General features: G+C 44.2%; 1 protein-coding gene and 1 long non-coding RNA gene across 3 annotated transcripts in view; one reads left to right on the top strand and one right to left on the bottom strand.

Moving 5' to 3' along the window:
* LOC116850200 overlaps positions 1 to 23,774 on the top strand; it is a 47,914-nt gene extending 24,140 nt beyond the window's left edge. Inside the window, exons 2-3 of the long non-coding RNA XR_004379278.1 lie at positions 21,801 to 22,067; positions 22,304 to 23,774. This is a non-coding gene — a long non-coding RNA (uncharacterized LOC116850200). The remainder of the gene's footprint in view (positions 1 to 21,800; positions 22,068 to 22,303) is intronic.
* Positions 1 to 23,867, bottom strand: part of LOC116850194 (autophagy-related protein 16-1) — a 510,030-nt gene that overhangs the window by 475,892 nt on the left and 10,271 nt on the right. For both annotated transcript variants that reach the window (XM_032828179.1, XM_032828180.1), the window contains exon 9: positions 21,905 to 22,047. In XM_032828179.1, the coding sequence (XP_032684070.1) occupies positions 21,905 to 22,047 (143 nt within the window). The remainder of the gene's footprint in view (positions 1 to 21,904; positions 22,048 to 23,867) is intronic.

Below are 23,867 nucleotides of genomic sequence, written 5' to 3'. Positions count from 1 at the left end.
AATCCGTCTATTTCCTCGCTCGTCGTTCTCCGCGCTCATCTCGCGCCTGGCGCGATTCGCTCTACGAGCGCGACGTCTGCACCAACACGGTCTACATCCACTTACATCCCGCCGCCACGCCGGGAATGGGTTAAGACTCCCTCCAACGATCGCCCACCCCCCCGTCGCCACTTGCAGAGCTACGGGTTACGCTGCCTCAGACCGCATCCACCCCCGCAGTCGAGAGACTGTGTGATGTACGAGGTGAATTAATAACACCCACTCGGTGGTCCGACGTAGGCATACATATATGCATGCGTGAAACGTACATACTCGAGTGCGCGCTCGTGCGCGGTATATATTTCGGCTTAGATATATGGAAAGGATAGGTACGAATATATAATATCAGATCTGACGGGTGATACCAAAAAAAAAACGAGAAAGAAAGAAAAAAAGAGGAAAAAAACACTTCCGCCTCTAGAGTACATAATGTTTCTCACTACTCGGTTCGAGTGGATGTTTCTTCTTTCATTGAGAAGTTACAATTTTCGTTTCGCCGAGATGTCATCGAATTTCCGAAACATTATAGGGGAGACCGGTAGCTAGTTGACTATCGGAATAAATCGGTAAAACCGATTGTCCCTACTATTTTCTAACAAATTATAGAATTAAGCAAGCAAGATTTTTAAATATGTCAAAGATAACTTTGAAATCCCTGCTTGAAATCTTTAAAGATCAGTAGAAATAATCGATTTTATCAACTTACCTTGTTAACCAACTAGCTCCGATCTTTCTTAATTGTAAAAAAGTCTTTTGTCTGTTTGTCTCGTCGGAGGACACAATTATAAATTATTAACAGAGCGGGACAAATTAGATTTATTTATTCGTGCTAGCGGTCGGATAAGCACAAATTACTCAGACGTGGATTGCGTCAATTATGCGATAATGAGCCGGAAACTCGTGACTCGCCGTGCGAGCGTTTTATCGCGATTTCATGGCGGGGACCGGAGCGCTCGGTGATACACGAGGCGTATCAACCCGTTATATCGTATTTCTCGTTGCCACTGCTCTCTTAAAATTGAACGAACAAAAATATTTCCGATTAAAAAGGACTCTACTTCACCGATAATCCGCGAGTATTCACTGATTTTCAGTGAGAACACTCCCGCTTCACTGCTCCGTCTTATTTCTCGCTGATTTTGATCGCGCAGTGGAGATGAGATTTATGGGAATAGTCGCTGCACTGTTAACTGATTCTTTCAGCGAGATTTTACCGATTGCGGTATCATATATCTACAATTGAACCTCCAGTTATAGGTACAGCAGCACTTCAATGAAGAATACACTGGTCGTACTTCAGGAAGTGACTAATTATATTTCGCGTGAGTAAAATACCAAAAGGTAACGCAGGATGACAGTTTTGCTAAGCAGGCATGTATAAGCAGGGCGTTCGCTGAGACGAATCGCGAGGAGGAATACTCGGAAGTTTCGACGAGATCCGCAATGGGATAAGACTGAGTTACGAGGGAAAATAGTGTCGTTAGAATCACGCGATAGCGGCAGCTTCAGTATTATTGTGCTCGGCTGGGTCGTGAGATAGGTGCGCGGGTATAAAGAGCGGAGACGACGGCGGCGGTATGGAAGGAAACCCTGTGAGGGTTTTATTTAGGTCGATGTTGCCTTGTTGCTGAAACAAGAGAAGTTATGAAGTAACCAGAAGGAGGGTTCGGCTCTTACTTTGATGCATTACAGTTCGGTTACGCTGTGTATTCTCCTCCCCTTTCCCCTCTCCCCAAAACAAAGACGAAAAGTTTGGAAGATATCCTGACCGTTTCGTGTGTCGCATATTTTATTAGAGACGCGGAATTATTCTTCTTATATTTTTCGAGGGAGAATGTGTGTACCATTGCGTCCGAGATTTACCTCGGTTATATCACTTTGAATACGTGTCCTGTCCATTCCTGTTAATACCGTCGAAAGAAGAGAAGGAAAAAGAAGCTTCTCCTCTCTGGCGCAAAAATTGGACAAATTTTTTATCGCATTGTCAACGAAAGTACATCCGATTCACCTATTATTCGATCAGGAGGGATTACTTTCTCGACACATCTCGATATTATACTCATTTCTCTCGCACGTTTTTATCACGTATACCGCATTAAAAAATACTGCCATCACGAGCCGCGACGCGGTCTCGTTGCCCGGAAGTCCCGATGGGAAGTGCGCCGCGAAAGAAAAAGTATCCCGGTGAAAGCGTGACTTAGCACACCCGCCGCCTTTTGTATTCGTCCGGTAACCCCGAGAATTAATTTACGCGGACTCCTAAGTGCCGCGATGAAGATTGAGGGCGTCTGGCCCGAACTCCCCTGAGACCGCAGGAGTATTTTCGCGCCAAGACGCGCCGTGTCGCGGAGGATCTCGAGAGGATTCACCGATCCGTAGTCGAGTAGCGATTTGCATTTCATCCCGCGTCTGTGGTGTGAAGAGGGTGCGGGAATCCTGTCGATCGCTGAATTACTTACCTGTCCACGTACACCATCCCGGCGCGGCGGCGTGGTGCGGCGCGACGCGGCAAACGAGACAGAAGCAAGAATTACGAACGCCGACGATTCGTCGGCTAACGCGCGCGCGCGCGCGTTTAGTATGCGGAACAAAACCGACCACGAAATTACATGTACACGCCGTGAAAATGACTGCGAAATTGCAGTACGTTCACCGGAAATTTCGTGCAAATTCGTGAACGGCGAAGTGAGTTAAAACGATCCTAAAGTGCCGTAAATTGATAACTTTTGACGACCCACGGTATTTTCATAATTTCCCTGACATTTTTCAACAGTACGATTTGCTATTAGTCGATTTTAACGAAAGATCTTGTACACGGCACAGCGAAATGTCCAAATTGCGCGGTACCAATTTTCCAAACAGGATTATGCGGAGGAAAAATTGCGAAAATTGAATTTTGTGCGGTTCCTACCATCTGCCCAACGAATTAATGATTTTTTTCTTTCGTAGAAAAGGTAAAATAAGCCGACTTTAAAGCGAAGATTAATCTATCTGTCTCAGCAAAACGCTTTAAAGTTGCACGATTAAAAATAGGCATTTCAATATTCATGTGAACGTATTTTGCAAACGCTAATCCACGGCTGCATTGACGCACAATTGCTGTACCGACGAAACTTGAACCGTCCAACGCACGTGCACGCACTCGTATCGCGCGTATGCTACACTTACACATAAAAAATTCAAGCGAGCCGACCGATTTCAACGGACCACAGGTAACCGTGATGTATACATGCAAAATCAAGCAGATCGAATAAGTCCAACGCGAAGTATACCCTCGTTGAACAACGTCGGCTGAATATAAAATTCAAATGGAAACGAAAGCCCATTGGAAACGCGCGGAAGGCTCATGAAACCATATTATGATCACCATAAGGGGGCTTTCGTCGTCCGCGCGCGTGGCTGTGTCCTCTGGGAGTACTTTATACTTATTTATCCCAAATCTTCAGTATCCGTCTTGGTATTGTAGCCTATTCCCGGCATCTGTGTCCCAGCTCGTGTTTCCTCTCCCTCTCTCCGCGCTTCCTCTTCCTCCGCGTGTTATCGTATATCAAAGAATTTATTGTCGCAATAACAACAATAAACGATGAAACCCGTTCTGTTGATACAGTTGTAACTACACATTAGCCGTTATAAACGTGCGTTTATAATCAATCACTGAGACGAATAAAAAATTGAAAAGTGGCCCGTAATTGATTACGTATAATATAATTACTGAAATTTATACGCATAACATAATCATATCTCAATATTTGTAATTATTATAATATTACATTTAATGCAATTATACTGATTCGTAATTGCAGCGTATCTAATGCATCGCGTCACGTGAAATATAGCATCGATATATCGTGTCACGAGGGAAAACGAGGTTACATCCCATCGCGTTCGTTTAGGGAAAACCCGCAGCCACGTTGAATTACCGTCAACTGATTTCGGACAAAGGTATATAGTCTCGGCGGATTTGACAGGAGTAGTTTTCCACAGGTATGCTCAATTATTTAATAGCAATTTCGCTCGATTCCCGTCCCTGAATTGGAGCAACGCACGGATATTGAAAGTTTTCTGATTTGAACAAATCGCGTGGCTCGAACGTGTAGCCAATGCCTGAGGCAGTCAGGCGAGAAGTTCGATCGATGCTGCACGTGTCGGTGTTCGGTAAGTTGGAAATTTTCAACTCACGCGCTAGAGGGAAAAAAGCCGAAAGATAGATAGAGAGAAAGGGCGAGAAGACAGCGAGAGAAAGAGAGAGAGAGAGAGAGAGAGAGAGAGAGAGAGAGAGAGAGAGAAAAGAAGAACGCGAGAGACAAAGAGGGTGAAGTGGGGGTAAATAATGAAACGAGGGCCAAGGTGAGGAAGAGAACGAGAGGAAGGAAGGAACGAAGGTAACACGCAGGCAGAGGCAAGGTCCGCCACGAGGAGACGGCTGATTGCCGCACACGCCGTGTCACGTGAGAAAGGATAGTAACTTCGCTTTCGAGGATGATAAGAGGAGCGCGATACGCCGACTGGCAGCTCAATCTGCCTCTTATTCTGCGATACAATGGCCCGATACCATAACCGGACATATGCCCGTTATCGATCGCGGCGATCGACGAACTTTCGTTTTCGCCGACGGTTCGCTCGATCATCGCTCAATCGCGAGAGAGGAGCGCAAGAGAGAGACTTTGGGTTAACGTCTGCGAGCGCAAGCGCGCATTTCACTACGAGCTGCATTTCTCGAACATCACCGATCGTGACTCGATAATACGGGCGATAGGAAGACTGACGATGACTCATTGCTTCGAGAGTAAAAGTTATGTGCTCAGATCTCGCGGCTCCCCATGACACGTGTACCACTGTGAAATGTAGCGGGCGAATGTAGCGCGATGCCGGGTAAGGAGATAATGCGTGCATCGCCAGCGAGAATCGCGTCGTTCACGCGTCTACGATCGTCTACGTGGTTGAACATTCGCGCGTCAATGTTCTCGACCCGCACGGTGAGGATGTCGGTAATTAGACACCTTATCCGAGTGATACACTTCAACTCACCCTGGTTTCCACACCTGTCCGTTTCCGTCCGATGGAATTCATCCGCGACTTCAGGAAGCGTGTATCGGAAGGGAGGAATCGAAAACGCGCTCAAATAAAAACGCGAGCGAGAACGCTAAAATACGTCCACGTTTGTCACCGATAATTTGGACGTGATCAAAGCGTCCACTCGGAGCGGCCGCTTTAAGCGTGTGACAGGTACCTGCGTGTAAACAACCGCGTGGACGACTTGCCGGCGGTGGCTAGATGAATGCATGCGTAATTGATGTGTAATTAATATGTTATATTGTAATATAACGGGCATACACGGCCGAGGTACACGGTACTTCAACGATGGAGGGCGAAGACTTTAGATGGGGGACGCATCCCCCAGTGCGAGCGACTAAAGCTTGCGAATCCCGTGCAGTAAAACTGATACCGGGACCGCTTCATTGTAGCTCGGGACAGGCTCCCTTAAGAACGCTCATAATAAAGTGCGGTGCCACCAACACGAGCGCACGTATACACGAGGATCATACATTTCGCCGTACCAACACGCACCGCGAGCACGACAATACGGCCGGGTAGAGTTAACGTACGCGGAGAAACGGAAGGCACAATATCGCGGCGGCCGCGGTTAAAGTCGGGTGTCTCTCTCTCTCTCTTTCTCTCTCTTTCTCTCTTCCTCTCTCTCTACCTATCTATCTCTCTGTCTCTCTATCTCTCTCCCATTCTCTGCTCGAGAGATACTTGAGTTTACAGTTCGCTCGAGAGCATAATAGAGCGGAGGATGTGCCGCTTCAGCGAAAGCTGCGGTGATTCTTAAAGGGCGAAGTCACGCGCGGACGTGGGAATAAGTGAAAACGACAACTTTGTAACTATCCCTTACTTGCGACCGCGCACGAGCGCATCCGCGAAAATACGTTCCGCGGGAGGACGCCGCGCGCGCTTGATTAAGACTTTCATTTCGGCGTGGCAGGAATGCGCGCTCACCGCGACTGTAATAAAATCTCGGCGGACGAATTTCGCGGGACGAGTGTGTGTGTTCCGCTGAAATAGAGTCGCCATCGACACATATACCGTGCGGCGCAGCCCGTCAAACAGCAGGAAGCCTGCTTCTCACGTCCCACAAAAGGGTTAATGCTAGTACGCCTTCACTGCAATTTTCTTATTACAGCGTTCGACTCGTAGGAAAAATAGCAGCATCGCGTGAATAAACGAGCATTCGTAACCAAGTTACCATCTGAAACCCAAGACTTAACGGTAACTCATAATTCGAAGTTTACGCGGTAAATACACGTTTCTCGATTTCTCTGCATATGTGTGTGAATCGTTTTGACATTACAATTAATAAAATTATTTCCACATAATGTACCTCTCGCGCGACGAACGAGAGAAAAATGCGCAGTGCGAGGTTTTTCACCTTTGCTACTATTAGGATTACGTTCGGAGCAACGGGTTACTAATTAAACGTCGGTATTTACAAAATTGCACGGCGGTACAAAAGACGACTGGATCAGTGCGCGAGACTCCTTCGCCGGTTGGAATTTCAAATAATTCGAACGGAAAATTGAATTATAAATTTCATCATCGCGCAACAGTTTCTTGCCTGCCCGAACAAAGGATCATTCTACATCTTTTACCCTCTGTTTAACCGGCGGGGCAAAGTTTCACCTTTAAACATTAACCGCACCGCGCTATAAGCGCGTGTAGCCTGAGTAATCATAAATTTCAACTTCTCACTCTCCGCGAACCATCCCCGCGTTTAACCATCCGCGTTTTCCGCATCGCCGGCGTTCGAATTCGCGATAGGCCGCGGCATCAACGCGGGACGTAATGAAAATCCGCGGAAACTCGGTCAACAATATATGAACGAGAGGGCTCGAAATCATTCAACGATAGGATATCGTCCTGAAAGAAAGAGAGAAACAAAAAGCGAGTAAGAGTAGAAAAGAGAGGTGCGAGGATCGCAGTCAACAACGCGACGGATAATCGGTCGCACGTGCCGAGAAATAGGTCGAGTCTTATTATCGTAGAAACGACGTAATCCAGCGTATTAGCGAGGGGCTCCAGGAGAGCGAGAGAGCTCGCGCGGAACCCTCGAGATCCTCTTTCCAGGCCCACTTGAAATGCGAGCTCGCGAGCGTGCGCTCGCGCCAATTAACTAATTATCGGCCGCGCTGGCATGATCGAGGCCAGCGAGTTGGCATTAATTGCACGATCAAAGGGCCGCCCCCTGCTGCTACTGCTGCTGCTATTACCGGGCGTTGCTACTGAGAAACCAAGACAGCAATCTCATGTCGGCTTTCACGACGCAGGGATGCGAGCTCGAAAAGGTGTCGAGGACCTTTCCTTGCCGCGCGTCTTTTGCCCGGACGTAAACCGTTCGCCACCTCCCCCGGGGCATAAAATATCTCGCGCGAAGCACGCCGACAGGGGGGGTTTAGAGGGCGAAATACCATTGAGGAATGCGTCGACGTTCTTTCCCGGTTTTATACAAACCGACAGCAACGGTGGCGTTGCGCTCACGTTCTCGTGAGAGAACGGCGACGCTGTCAGATTTTTATGGGTAAGGTTATAAAAATGTTATACAGCACGGGAAAGAAACAGTTGTCCGTCGCGTTTGATCCGTTTACGTATTCGGACTAGGAAATACGACGTTTCACGAGATTGAATCTTTGGACGTTGCTCTTAAATAGGATCGATAGAAGCTACACGTCCGCCTCATATCTCAAACGCGCCGATGGAATGAACGTTTAGCGCGTATCACGTTGATTGAAATGGATCATGTTAGACGTTGGAGATTCCAGCTGTCGATAATTATTCCAATCGAAAGCACGACTATTATACGCTTCGCAGACAGTCTACCAGAGGATAGCATTACTGGTCATGCTTACTTTCAATTTTGTAATCATAGATCGTCGATGAAAGTCGAAAGATTGCAAATTAAACGGACCTCTTGATGAAAAATTCCACGATTACATTAATTTTCGTAGACGTAATATCAGGGAAACTCAAGTTTAGACTGAAAGAAGAAAAAAAAATATTTCGTACAGGGCGAAATATATTACGTGCGGTAAAGATATCTTCGGTCTCGAGCAAGTTCTGCCGTGTTCAGGGCGGAAGTTAGTTAGAGTTTCGATTTTAGTTAAAGTTCCGCGTTTCTCCGAACTAGTCCTAAGTCAGGCTAAGAGTGCTAGGAAGTCTCGAATGCGATCGTAAAGTCACTGTTGCGGTCAAAGTTAGCTATCTCAATTGCAGTTGTTAGTTTTACTTGTCTCTTAATTATGTGTACATAACGTTATTATTCAATCTATACATGAAGCTGGCGTACTTTGTACAAAACGTCTCAGAGTCTCTAATATTTTGCCTTCAGATCCGTCAGCGCCACTCTTGTGGATTTCGCTACGCGGAATCAGAGCTCCTCCTTATAACGACCATAAAATTCAATTTAAATCGGATTTAATTACATCGTGCGGTAACTCTCGGCCACGGGAACTTCTCTCTGTAACCACTCGAACAATTTCGAGTTGGTCGCTTTTCAAATCGCGAATCAAACTGACCAAACGCGCAGAAAAGGTGGTAATCGAAAGACCGAAATTAGATTCGGTCTTCCCCCCGAGTGGCCGACTACAGAAATCACAGGCGCCCATATTCGAGAGTTAACGCGATTTCAGCGCGAGATATCCGCCCGGCCGTGCCGTTCATCACGGCGAGTCGAGTTAACCCCGGGAGTTCCGCACCGCGAAAATGTATGAAGTCCTCGAGAGATCTTTCCTGTACTTCGCGATTTATCATTCGCGCCGCCATCTTGCCAGGACCGAGGATTTTGTCGTGGAGAGTGAATTCTCTTTGGCCGCTCGCTCTTGCTGTCGGCAACCCTAACGAAGTTTACTGTATATATGTATGTGTGTGTGTGTGTGTATGTGTGTGTGTGTGTGAGAGAGAGAGAGAGAGAGAAGGGAAAGGCAAAGTTTGGGCTTTCCCGCTCGGCAGGCCGAGGTGACATTCACGATATCGTTACTAATTTCGAAACTGCGCGGCAGCCACCCTCTTCCAACCCTTCTCGAAACACGAGAACGCCGATGTTGGCAGGCGAAAGCAAGACCGTTGGAGCACGATCCAATCTCTCCCCTTAATTATACTTTGGCAAATTAACTAATTATTTTTGTCTCCTTACTAGCGTCTCTGTTATCCTTCTTGCCTGACAATCTTCTTTCCCTCAAACATTATTCTTCTTTCAATTTGACGGTGTGTCACTCGAGTGCGTTCGTCTAGCGCAGTTCCTCGATCGATATTCCACCAGTCCGCTTTCGTCGTAACTATAGCAACCCTGATTCGCGAAGAGACCGTCTCTCCTTCTCTACTCTTTCCCTCACGACTCGTTTGTTCCGTGCAAAGATTCGACTTTAATTATAATCTTTGACCCATCGCGCGAGACCTTCGCTCACGCCGCAATTGCTTTCGACAGCGTAACGATCCCTTTGTTCAATACGATCCAGAGTCTTCCTCTCCGAGCCTCCCCGCGTCCGTCGGCTAAATGGGCGCACCGAACGATGTCGACGATGCGAGATTCGGGTCGGCTATTTATATCCCGCGTCCGTCAATCCGTTAAATCGGAGAATGGATCGATGTGATTTTTCGCGACGTTAAGGTGCCATCGCGGTATCCGTTATAGTTACCGGCAAAATCGAGCGTAGCGCTGTCGCGACGTTTCGACACCGTCCCATATCCGCCAACTAAAATATCAAAATCTGTCCACGTTAACGATAACGAACAATGATCCGTCAATCTCCCACGCGCGCTTAACGTTAGATCTGATTCTCATTTCGCTTTCACGTAGAATATAGGTTAAGCCTACATTGCGAGCCGAGAGGGAAATGTAGTCACGTTTGGTTTGAAATGTAGACCCGCAGCTACGTCATTCCATCTCCCGCGTGTAACGTATGATCTGAGGATGAGAGTAAAGTAACTCGCACGGTTGGGAAGCAATAAATATCGCTTGGACCGTAAGCACAATTGAGCACCCACTTAATTGTGTACCCTGCACCATATCCGTGCATTAGTTGCGCCAGTTTATCACTTTTCGACTTTGCAGATGATTTACTCGTGTGTGCCTCTAAGCTTCCTTGGTCCACGATTATAACAGCAATATATCATAGATATATCGCTAGAGCTGAACAATCGTCTCTTTTTTCGCAAAAGAAAAAGACGTCAGTTTTCTTTATAGTTTTCACGATTTTTATAGAAACAGAAAGAAAATCGAACGTTGAGAAAAGAAAATTTTTGTCAAATGACTCGTGTACATGTATGATCTTATATGTATGATCTTGTATGTATATAAGATATCGTGTATATGTATGATATATATTATTTATTGAGGCCATCCAAATGCCATGGACATAACGCGAGAATCCAGAAAAAAACGTGCCAAACTCCGGATTTAATTAGCTCTGATTTCAGTCTAGTTGGTTGAAGTCGTCCTCTAAAAGTTCTCGACACTTTTAATTTAAATCCGGTTCATATCTGGGGTAGAGAAGGGAAAGGAGAGCGGTGGTTGGGGCACCTCGAATAACATCATACAAACCGTGTCCCATTAATTAAATTCCTTCCAAGAAGTTTTACAACGTGCTCGCGCGATAGGTACTACGGCCCAACATCGATGGTTCATTAGATCCGAATCGACGCGAGATCGAAAATAGTTTTGTGCACAGTTCGCTCTCTTTTATGTCGGCTTTGGCGCGAAATGAAAAGTCCAGCTCATTTTGGTGTCAAAGTTGGAGTAACAATCGCTGATCTCATACTATTGAGTTGCACGTATGACATTTGTGAAAAGAGAAAATTATACGAATATTAATGAAAATTTACTTCCGTGAAAATAGCGAAAGTATAACATGTGTTTATTATCATTGAAGAAATAGCGCAAATTTGTTCACGAATCTTTGAAGTGAAAAAATGTATTGTGCTATATATTTGTATTATATATTTTTTATCATTATATAGTATATGCATTTGGCTAAAAGTTTCGATTCAGAAAAAAAATGTCGCGTATACACTCAAAGTACGTACTTCTACGATACTCCGCGTCTCTGATGTGTATCGGCGCATGTGTTTTAAAAGCGGAAAGTATCAAAGCGTTTTTAGACCTTTCTATTTCCAGTGGTTTGTAGCAAGAGTACATTGTGTAGCGTTAAAACGCGGTCGCGTGGCACATGTATATCTTGCGCGAAGTCTGTAAACGGTGAGTGTGTGCGTTTGTGTAATACGCGCAATGCTGCACGAGAAAGAAAGGGAGAGAAAGAAAGAAAGAGAGAGAGAATATGGTACACCGGCTAAAGTCAAAAGTGTAAAAGCTTGCGCTTTCCAGCCGATTTCACCCTTTCGCTTTTATCTGCAACGAGGAGTTACGTACACGGTTCACGACGCGTTTTAACTTGCAGTCGGCGGTGCATCTACGTGGTCAGGGCGCAACGAGCGGCCAAGCTCCGGGAGAATGGAGTCTTGAATTGAACCTAAATCCAATTTGGATCAGAAGCAGTCATTGTGCTATATCTATAATCTCTTCAAAAGCCCTGGACATCGTAATTGGAGCGTGTCTGAGGAACCAGTCCTTCGCTCTCACTGGTTACTTCGCCGAGGAAAAATTGGCAGAATTAAATGATCGGTCGGGAGAAGTTCCACGAGAGAGAGATGGATATTTGAATCGTTCTCATCGGGGTTTTACTGCGCGCTTATTTTTGAAGATACAAAACGCGTTGAATTCAAGATACACACGAGGATGAATAAATAAATAATAAAATTGTCTCTAAGAATAAAAATGAAGACGAGTCTTTTTGTTGAGGAAAAACGTTAAAGATAACATTCCAACTGTCATCGAGGAAGCACGTTGACCGATACATTGTTAAGTAACTAAGCGTGTGTAATTATGCATTACGTGAGAATGTAATTAGAGCATTTCGCGTTTGATCATAGGTAGTGTGACCGACAATCATGGGAGCGAATTGCAACTGGCTACACTTCACCATCAAAGCTATTCAAGTCTAGTGCTGGCATTAATTTCTAATTAGCATCTAATCGATATAGGACACGAACGATATATACGTCGCGCTCTACGAGAACACGCGTGTTCCCGGCAACCACGAATGCATTATACAGATGCACGGTCGCGTACGATGCACGTGAAGCAGACGCACGTTGCTCGCACCGTTTCTTACAGCTCTACAAATACACATTAACCGGCAGCGTACGCGCGCGCGTCGCCATCGTCGTCAAGGTGCGCTTGACGCTTTCAGGATTTCGAGCCCGTAGTTGTCTGCATTACGTCGCGTTAAGGCGCACTTTAGCGCGATAAAAGAAAGATACGGGCGTACTTTTGAAAACTGGCGTAAATACTAATTAGTTTCAGCTCGGTAACGCGCCGGTTCTTCCCGCACTCACGGAGTCAAGCGTTTTCACGCTGAGAACGGGATGGAAAGTGGAAGAAGAGGCGCAAGAAAAATGTGAGACGTAAAACGCGCGCTTCGCCCCTATTCCTCTACATATATGTACATATACAGGGTGTCTCAGAACAACCTTCGAAGCTCTCGCGGAGGCATAGTGCGAATTGAGGTGAACATAAAAGTCCTATAGCTTTAATCTTATTTACTTTTTACTTTGTAAATTTTTAATTACTAATTAAAAAAGATTTGCGGATGGTCGCTCGCGATAATATATTAATGTTATCTAATTAATAACTAAAAATTTACAAAATTATTAGGAAAAAGATAAAGGACTTTTTTGTTCAGTTTGATCTAATATACAAGCATACGATTTCAAATCTCGCGTAATCACTCACAAATCTTCTTTAATTAATATTTCGATAATTATTGAGAATATCGCAAAATGGTACACAATGTTCACCTTAATCCGTACTATGCCTCCACGAGAACTTTCGAAGGTTATTTTGGGACACTTTGTATATACAATGTATATATAGTTCTGTCTATATACCTGTCTACATTATAGCAGTGTGTGCGTGTCTCTGTCGGTGAAAAAGTACACTTAAAACGCCGGACATTACGGCGACAAATTCTCGCGCTTCCAGGATTTTTAAAAATACCATCGCCACGCAGCTATCCGTGTGCTCTTGAACATCATTCTCGGCGTGCGTTCCTGACATCGCTGCTGGTTCGCCAAATATCTACAGGTTGTTCGCCACAGCACGTACATTGTTCGGAATAAACATACCAATTTCGTTAGAGGTGGTTTGGTCGGCCGCCAAAACGTTTACGGGAACGAACAACACGGCAGTTGCAATACTTTCGGAATGCAGCGATTTGATTCTATTAACATGCGACGTCTGTACAGATTCGAGGGAAAAACGAGTACGTCAACGTAACATTCAGCTCTCTTCGACGAGCTATCGATAGCTTACGAGTTATAAGCGATTGCAGCTAAACGGCTTTGCACGAGTCAAGTTTCGGAGAGAGCTGCGAACGGATAATAAGATCTTCCTCCCGAGTTATCTTCAAGCGCGAATTTTACTTCGATGGAATTTTAATTTAATTTTTTTCCTTTTTTTTTAGTTAATTGCAAGAATGCGCCTTTAAAGCTGAGTTGCTCTCTCTCTCGGATAAATCGGCTTGAGATTCGATGAGAAACGCGTAATTACGAGGAAATCACTACTTTCACGGCAATTCTCGTATTCTAAAAATTAAAAAGAAATTGTATATATCGCATTAACATGATTAAAAACTGACATCCTGCATTTTCCAATGACATGATGTTTATTCAATATTAGAAAATGATGTTACAGCGCGTAAAGAAGAGAAGCGTGCGAGAATGCCAGTTCTTCTTTTATCACTCATCTGACATGATACGTGTGCGATATATGTGTGTATGTGTGCGTGTGTGTGTATATATATATATATATATATATATATATATATGCGACATAATATACGGTGTGGTGGTTTACACGCCCTCTAATGGGACAGGGAGAGTCAACCGATCAAGCACTCTCAGGAAATGTCGACGGTAAGCAATTTCCCAACACCGTGTGCGCCAATATATCACTTGTACCAAGCTAATATTGTCGAGCTAATCAAACTTTGCAAGAGCAAATAATTACTATCTTTCCTGTCAGGTGTAAATTAACGGCGGCGCAAACTGTTTTCCATACAAATATGCCGCGTCTTTAAGCCCCAAACCGTTTTACATAAACGAAAAAGAGAAGCCCACGGAGCACATAAATATTAAATAGCGACGCGGTTTCTTGTAATTCCGCGAGCGCATCATACATATCCCAAGAATAAAATTGCTCCCGGAAATATGGTTCGCGATTCGCTTCTCGTTGTTTTGCTCGTGCTAATGAAAACACTATACGGCGCATACACATTCGTCTCGTGACAATCGCCGTATAATTACTGCGCAATTGTCGCTGCATTGAAAATGAGCATGAATTTCGTTCGATATTGTTTCACGCTTGCGTTCGTATTTACATCAGAATACATTTAACAGACCGTATATTCATCGGGAGCGCGAAAACGTCGCTGGACAAACAAACTCTCTTCACAATACGTGTCCGAGTAACAACTTACGTAAAGCGAGCGGAAAACGCAAGGTGTAACTACTCTCGCCGTGCACGGAGGGATTTAATAGGCGTTACGTGCGATCCGGTCTTAATTCGATAAAATTGATAGCTGGCCGCCGTCGTCTACTGCTCTACCGCCGTGTACTCCACCCCGGCTGCAAGCGCGATGAGAAAATGGGGGTGGCGGTTGAGGGGGGCGGGGGGAGAAAAAAGGGGAAAACGCGCGAGAAACGCGCTTCGTATGGATAGCTCCTCCTCTCTCCCGTGCAAGGACAGCGTGCGCGGCGTGTTCGGGTTAATTCCCCGCGCTTTTTTCCCCTCCGCGATATTCCTCTACGGCGTGCCTGACATTCCTACCTATATCCACCTATTCCTATTAGGAATGTAAATGCGGTAATTTCGCGAGGTAATTACTGGGGTCGGCATGAAAGTAATGCCTTTGAACGGAGAGAGCTGGCTACCAGCGTAGTGTGCCTGCTGCCCACTGTGTGTTACCCTGAAATTATCCTATTGGACGACGCGCCTGAAAGCGCCTCGGCGTTTTCTGAATTAACGTTTCAAGCCCTGACCGAACAGCCTGATTATTAGAGTCGTCATGAGCGTCGACGTATTACTCTCTCTCTTCCTCTATCTCTCTCTTTCTCTCTCTCTCTCCCTCCTTCCATCTCTCTTGTCTTCCTCCCAGCCTTCCTTCCTCCATCCCCTTTGACGTCAAGGAGCTTGCAATTAGGCGGTCACCCCTTCTTCTCGTTTCGAGAGCGGTTGTGAGCGACATGCACTCCGAAATTGATAAATTTCGTGCGCAATATCTATATAAATATCTCTTCGCGTCCCATTAAAAATTCCGCGCGGATAAAAGGCTCGATGAAGCTTATCACGCGCATTACTCTTCCACGTAAACGCCGTTTGGAAAGTGCCATCTACGTGTTTCACGAACAGCGGAATCTCGACGCACGTAATTGAAACTCAACCGTCATGCAGATTAAATAATGGCGGTCGTGACTGTGGGATTAACGCATAATTACGGCGGTAAGAACGGCGGAGGGCAACGCGACGAAAGCGGGAGTCAGCGCTCTACAAAGAGACGACATCTTCTCATTACGGCGTAATATGAAATAATCGGTCGTCAGTTCATCGCGATGTAAGACGATTTTGCCGAAATCTCACTTTGCTCTGCGACTTCTCGATATTTGACATCGCATCACGGTCAAATTTTGCCATTAAATTATCAAAAGGAAGAAAAATGAAAACTCAATCTCCAAGTTAAGGAGACTGATGTGAGGACTGAAGAAGAGTGATTAATTAACATCAAAATAGCATAACTTGGTGGAATATTCAAGAATTGCTTAATACCGTTTAAACGAACAACTACGGTATCTCTTGAACGCAATATATTATTACGCTGAGACTACGCGCCGAGTCGAGTAAAGTCTGACGGGATCCCGTCGGTGTCGTCCCCGCGAAGGACACTGCAACTTCCGGGAAGGCAGCCGATCGAATTAATCGAAGTACAGCAATTAAAGCGCCCTCCCTTTTCTTCATGGTTATTCGATTTACGGGACATCGGACAGGGCCGTCTTCGTCGCTTGTTACTCATTAGTCAAGATTAAGACAGAACCAGCGCCGTGTAATGAGGAGCACGAACGCCGCGGAAGAGGGGAAAGTACGAGCGATTACGTCTTCTCAATGGGAAGATTGCAGCCGCGCCGGAGGAAGTATGACGGTTCGCCGCCAGTGCCAGACGACCGGGAAACCACCGCCGACGGGGGCGCAGCAGCGAATCGATAGAAGTGGCGGCACACGAGGAAACCCCCAACGGCTGACGCCCCACCGCCGCGAAATTGAGTCCATTATCGCCCTGGCCAGGTACCCACCAATACCATCGATATTCGTTTAACGCGTCGTTTCCTTGCCGGGAGGGTGACAAACAAGGGTCTGGTGAGAAATATAAAATTTAGGAAGTGGCGCCGCGCACGCGGGAAGAAAGTATCGATGATACTGTTTCCCGAAAAAGAACAGGAGAAAAGATGGTAAGAGGGAAGAAAAGGAGAGAGACAGAGAAAGAGAAATAACACTTCCGCACAGCTCCATTTGATATCACGCCTTCTTTCACCGTGCTCTCGATTTTTCTCCGATGGAAGAATATATTTTTCATGATCGATGATAATTCCGCATTAACGTCTCTTGCTTTATACCGCAATATGAATTAATAAGGCTCAGAATTCCCACAGCTTTGCCTAAATCGCATAAATAGATTATGAACCAAAACGTTATACTGTAATACGCAGTTCCCCCCGTTGATAAAGCGATGTAATATTGATCGTTATGGGCGTAATTATGATCGATATAATATTAATAAGCGTCTTCCCCGGAAAAAAAGGAGCGAACGATTAAAGTATGTTCTTCCTGTTATTAAACTAGATATCGTTTGCGTCAAATCGCGCTTTCGCAACAGATGTATAGACGTTCGTCGAGAATCTGTTTCATTAAAATTTCTAGGCAAGCGTTGTACTAGCTGGGATTTTTAGAAACGAAATAAGCGACGTGAGTAGCGCAAATTACACGAGCTCGCGCTCCGTCGAAATGGCACTCGCTTTTATGCTCGAACAAATCTTTCACCGCGCGAAATCTGATGTTGCACCGGAGAAGAGGGGGGAAAAAGATATTGGACTATCCGAAGAAAAACGAGTACGGATACCGCAACGCCAGGAATTCGTGTAAAAATCGCATTTCGTTAAGATCGACAGATGCTGACTACATTCTCTCCAGACGGAGCACTTGAGAATAAACATCAGGTGGTCAGCTCTTTCCCTCTCTCTCTCCCTCTCTCGCACCTCTTAGACTGAATAACCTACAGACTGGTTATGGCTCGAATCCCTCAGAGTCCGCGTGTTTTCCCGTGAGTTTACGCGCCATTGGCCACCAATCTTCGGAATGAAACTGCCGCTGTTCAGTAGATTCTCCCGGCGAAAGAGCCCCTGTTTCAGGTACGATGGCGCGAAAAAGCGTGTAAGAGCAACGACAGAGAGAATGGAGAAAGAGAAGAGGACCGGACCGATTGGACGGAATGCGACGATAGGACGGGGACGGGAATAGCGACTACAATCCTTCGACGCGTCGAATAATCACATTTAACACATCCGGCGATATGCGAACGATACGCGTACGCTTGCTCGCGCACGGATATATTACACATTGTATTCCACCGATAACCGGTGCTGTAACCGGCGATATTACTGCACACTGAGAACGGAACAAGCGGGAGCTTATACTACGACGCGCATTTAGCTCGGAAACGACGTATCAAGTATGTAATGGAATTGCGCGGCTGTAAAGACAGACTATCGGTCCAATCTCACCTGCATCGTCTTCACCGAATCTCGTCACGTGATCTAACGAATACGCGTGTAATTGCACCGAGGGGAAGGCCGGGGGAGAGAGAGGAATTACTTCGGATACTGAAACCGCGACGATAGCTCTTACGAAAGCAACGAGATGGGGCTCGAGATTCTTGCACGGTATTGTTAATGTACGTCCGAGAATAAGCTATCCACGAAATATGTCTAAGCAATTTCAAATTTCTGTAGATAATATGTCTATGTAATATCAAATTTCTGTAGATAATGTAGTGTAATGAAGGATAATAATCCATACGGAATATCGATACATCCTGCTACAACTGCTACACTCAACGGCTAACTAGGTAAAGGTAAATGCCATTAAGCGAGCTCTATCCTTCTCTCGGAAAATTTCCCACAATTATTACACAATATCACACTCGCGAAAGTGAATACGATGTTACCAAGATAAGAGTAATGATGAGATGTACACGGCTATTCATTCAATGGGACAATTCTACGAGGCAAGTCTAAGGGCGCGTGACGTGCGCGTGCTAATTTGTAAAAACATATCTGTCGCACAAACGTAACGAATCGATCGAACGTTCGATGTGACTTCCGCGAAGCGGCGCTGAAGAAAGAAAGCTGGCGATAAAACCCGACTGGCTGATTTGGTCACATACACGGTACAAATCAAAGTACCGTTGAGCCTCATCTAGAACTGCAAGGACCGGTCGCGGGATTGGCGCAGAAGCTTCTCTCCTCTCCTGCCCGTCGATTCCCGTCGGCTTTGCCGACAATCATCGCCGGTTGCTCCCAGCGTTTAATCATGTTACATCAGTACGACACTCTGACAATCCTATCAAAGTAACGAGGCGCGCGCGCGCGCGTGCACACGGCTCGGGGGATACGTATAGCGTGGGACTCAAAGTTTCATCGCAATCGATCATCTCTGATTACTCCTACATACACGACTGCACGCGTGTGCATCGTCGACTATCGACAGACCATGTACTTAAGTTCTTACATACCGGAGCCCGGCTTCGGGCGCAGATCAAAGGAAATAACGTACATTAGTAGTGATCAATATTTGCGCTATCATATGTTAAACTTCGACGTCGTCACGTCTGCGTAGCGATGCCAAGTAACACTTCTATTATATTATGACGCTTTCATTATCGCATTACAACTCAAAGTTATTTGCATTGCAGCCACGAAAATTCCGTTAAAAGGACACTCACGCGCGGTTTATCAATTGCGTGTGATTATCAATACCGATTGATGAAGCGTTTCTCTCTAGACGTGAACCGTTAGAGAATTGACGGGTATTCCATCTGTTTGGAAATCAATACACAAATCTCCGATCACCGTTTCCTTCATCTTGTCGCGAATTATTTTGATATTTCGTTCTCAATTATTTTAATTTCAAAATCAGTTGCTTGATTGATAAAAGCTGTAACGGTAAAACACTAACGAACCGTCACCTCCAATAATTTACACAAATACCTAATGATATAATGTTAATATCAGCGCGAACGTTGCTATCTGATATTACAGTATTATTGGAAACGTAACCGAGTGATTCAATATCCAGATGTTGCTGGAAGAATAGGCAATAATTTACTGCATTACTCGTTTTGCTGTTTCTCGATATCTCTGATGATATTTCGAGGACAGGAAATGGAGAGCGCGCGAAGAAGGACGACGCGCTTATCCAGAGTACGAGCGCGGCGAGAAAGTTTTCCTCCCGTTACGGATGTGTCGTACCGGTGATGAAGGAAACGGAAGCGAACGAACTTTGGGCAGCGCGGGGTCAAGGGAACAGGAAGCATCGAGCCGCGGACTTTTGATACGTGTACGTAAGCGTGGGTGGTGAAGTAACGATCGCGCGGGAGGTAAAGTTCACGGAGCGGATTCAGCGGCCAACTTTTTGCGGATTGTCATTAGCTTTATGATCGCGCCGGCGAGGATTTACATGAACCGCGGCCGGGGTAATAGATCGCGGGGAAGAAGGTGACGATAAATTTCATATTCTACTGCCGCTGGTAGATTCACGGGCTGTCTCGCGCGCGCCAACGGAACAGACCGGTAATTTAATGCATGTTTTGCGAGACGTCTCTTTATGCGCTTCCTGAGACACGTCTGTACAGCCAATCACGTTTTCACGAGGACGAGACGAGCGCGTCTCATTACTGCAGTTGTTAGGTCATTTGTTCCATCTTAATGTAACTTCTTTTTGTTTGCATTTCGCGCAATACGGTGTGAAAGCTTGATTGAGTGCGACTGTAGATACGGTCTAACTCGCTGGTCTACGCGGCTGGTTAAAAGAGCAGATTGCAGACGGAGAATTGGAAATATACTTTGGCACTCGGAGTATTTTCAATATTTGCGAAATGACGAGATTAGTTTTTGGAGACACGCGCGAAATTATTTATTTATTTTTTATTTATTTACTTATTTATATGAGACAAATTCCTTTTAAGAATAATGAAGAGAATACAAGAGTAGAAATAAAAAACAGTTATGAAAATTATAGTGGTTATACAGTGTTTGATGCTTAAAAAATTTACAAAAAAGATAGAACTTTTTCATAATTAATATCACATTAACAAAGTAACGTAGACATAACGACATGACATGTATCACTTTGTTTTGTGTATGAGGACGAGAGAGATGATCCTTTGCAATGACTGGATATGTGTCGTCTCGCTTTTTAGTCTCTCTTAATCTCCCTTCTATATTATTATCACTATTTTTTATCTCTACTATGCATTTTATGTTAGCTAAGCTAACATAAAATAAAATATTATTATTATTCTCACATATTTCTACGTCGGTTGATATTATATATTTCGATATTTAATCGATTAAGAATTAGTAACAAACTACGTAAAGAAATATAGCGCGCGTTCAGCCGCTTATTTCGATCTTCATTCGTCCATATTTCTGTATTTACGACTTTCGATGCGTAATTTCAACGCTTCGTTCGTAATCCGCGGATTTAAAAAATTTGCAAACTCGCTGCTGCCGGATGAATTTTCGATATTTCGGTCGAGTATTGTTGCGCCAAGCGTTTCATCTCTTCGTAAGAGGGATGGAGCCGCTAATTCCGTAATACATTCGGCTTTACAGTGAGTATCCATAGAACCATGGTACAATTATGAATGAGCAGCAGCATATTTGAACGGCAATCGGAAGCCGGGAATTTAAGTCTTTAAAAACAGGCATCGATATTAACCTATATGTAGAGTACGACGGAAAAACAGATCGTACAATTCGTTTCGTAGGGGAAATTAAATTACTAATGCTCAAAAGATCTCATTTCTCCTCGATATTTCTTTCGCATTTACGATGCCTTTTTATTGCATTTCAACGCGAAAAAATGGGCCATGTTTATGATAATAATAGTAATAATAATAATGACATTCTTTTTTTCTTTCTCGCAAATATATTAGTTATATTTCACGTTCGAATTTATATTTTTGTCATGTAAAATCTCTTATTAAAAACAAAAATAAAAAACAAAAATTTTACTAAAAGTTGTCAGAAAACTTACTCTTCTCGTAAAAATGAAGGAAATATATATCTTATCTGTATTCTATTAATTCCAGTTGTATCGACAATCCGTATTCTATACGCGATTTTCACATTTACTATTGCATCTCTTCGATTAGAGAGAGAAACTCTCTTCGCGCAGAGAGTTTTATATGTACGACAATTTGTATATACCACGATTAACACGTACATAGATTAATTAAACGTCATAATTCTGTTTTTCATAGCGCTATGTAAACTTTGTATATCACAGATTCAGACAATACAAAGTCTTAAAATATGTTATTTAGATAGTCTTCAGAGTGTCTTCAGATAATCCATTTGGATTATCGTACCACTCAGAGATGGACAAATATTGAATCAAGCAGTTGCAATAACTGATGCAAAAACTCACCTTTAAACGAAGATCACTGACCGTCCAGACACGGCTTGCATAGTCGTTCGATGCTCCAAGGATGAGAGTGCCAGTCGAGTCGAAGTCCACCGACATCACTCCAGCGTTGCTGCCGACTAGAATGCCCTTGCTCTCAGATGCCCCTGCAACAGAATGTTTATGTGTACGTTATTATACAATTCACTCGCGCGATGCTGTGTTTAATTCTTCGTGTTTACGCATATCCCTCAATTAGTTTGCCTCTTGTTGCACGACCATTTCCTCGCTACATCCTTCCTTCTAAATCTTGTGTTATTCTCTGAATATGACTAATTAAATTTATGCCCTGACGGCTTAATTGGTAACAAGCAAGCCGCGTTGCAATTCGAATGGTAAAATGATAAGGGGAATCTTATATAGGCGCTTCGAAACAGACAAGGGGAAAGAACAAGAGGAAGAGAGACAGAAACAAACGGAAAGGGAGGAATAGGAATTGAGGTGGGGCAGAACGATGAAGAAACGCGGGGAACAAAGCTGAGAAATGGAGAATGCATAGAGATCCGGAATAGCAGATCTCAAGCTAAGCGGATATAACCCATACAATAAGGGCGGATGTTTCATCCAATTTGCAGCACGAAGGGTAGAGAGATTACATTCGAGAGTGTTACAACGATGTGTGCGATCGCTTTGCCACGGCGCGGAGAACGATTCTGCCGACAGAGCTTTCACATGTCGCAAAGGTGAACTATACGTCGCCGCGCGGCCGAGCAAAGTAACCTGTTGATTCGTTAACATTCTTCATTAAATGGATCGCGGGGAGCCCTTTGAGCGAGAAAAAAATAACAGCAAGCTCCGCCGTCTGCGTTAAGTAGAGACGAATAGAAAGCACAGCGAAGGGAGGATCTTTCTTAAACTGGCAAAACCAGATCAATAAAATTATAACTTTATATTTAAAAACACAAATGCATTTAATGTGTCCATAACAAAATCGTCTATGATAAGTGATTCATAGCGCAGATGCGCAATTATGTTGACAAATACGTTTGAGTAATTTTGCCCGTTTTTCTTCGATCTTTATTAGCCATTAGTTAACATAAAGTTCTTGTATCATTTTACTTTATGGCTTACTAGCTGAAATCAATTTTACGCATATAATTCTAGTTAAGTTATAAAGCTGTAATTAGACTATTAACACTAGATTTACGGGACAATTTGACAGGTATCCGAAGAAATAGGTATACGACATAGAGAATTTTAAAATTAGAAGTCTGAGGAGTAAATGAATAATTTGAATATATATTCGTATCATTCCATTAATAAAAGTCAACAAAAATTGCTAGAAAATAATAATAATAGTTTCTATAATTCTGCTCGTGAAATCCGAAACCCGTCAAATTGACGGGTCCCGTAAATCTAGTGTTAAACAGGTACAAGATCCGATGATGCAACGTTTGCAGATCGAAAAATGTTCTTTTTCTTTCCCCTTCTTTTTTTGTAGACACATTCTAATCGACTTGTTAAAATTACTTGTTTTTTAATGAAGAACGACTAAGTGAAGGGCTTTGATATCAAATAAGGAAAACTGATCCGAGCGAATGCATTTCGTGAAAGTTACAGTAGTATCTAAACGCGAGCGAAGGAACACGCCATAATTTAACCGCATCACCGCACCTCGTCGGAAATTTGAATAATAACAAGACCAGCAAATAAATTCCTGGCAGGAGATCATCTCCGTCGCTTGCACGCGATGCACTTGCGACTACCATGCGGCTCGAGGTGTCGTTTACCCGCGTGAATGCTTCGACTAATCGCATTCTTTACCTCGCACACGTTCGACGTCTCGAACGTAATTTACATTCTGCTATCGCGGCAACGTTTTTTAGTGCGCATTTTCTTATATATGTAACATTGTATGACAATCAATATTAAAAATTGAAAAATTGTGACATGTGATCTTTTTTATAAAAAAAAAAAAAAAAAAAAA

This window comes from Odontomachus brunneus, unplaced genomic scaffold (assembly GCF_010583005.1).
Source record: "Odontomachus brunneus isolate Ranch 3 - 2012 unplaced genomic scaffold, Obru_v1 Obru_scaffold_136, whole genome shotgun sequence".
Classification (NCBI taxonomy): Eukaryota; Metazoa; Arthropoda; class Insecta; order Hymenoptera; family Formicidae; genus Odontomachus; species Odontomachus brunneus.
Note: the sequence above shows the minus strand (reverse complement) of the source record. Positions and strands in the feature narration are given on the sequence as shown.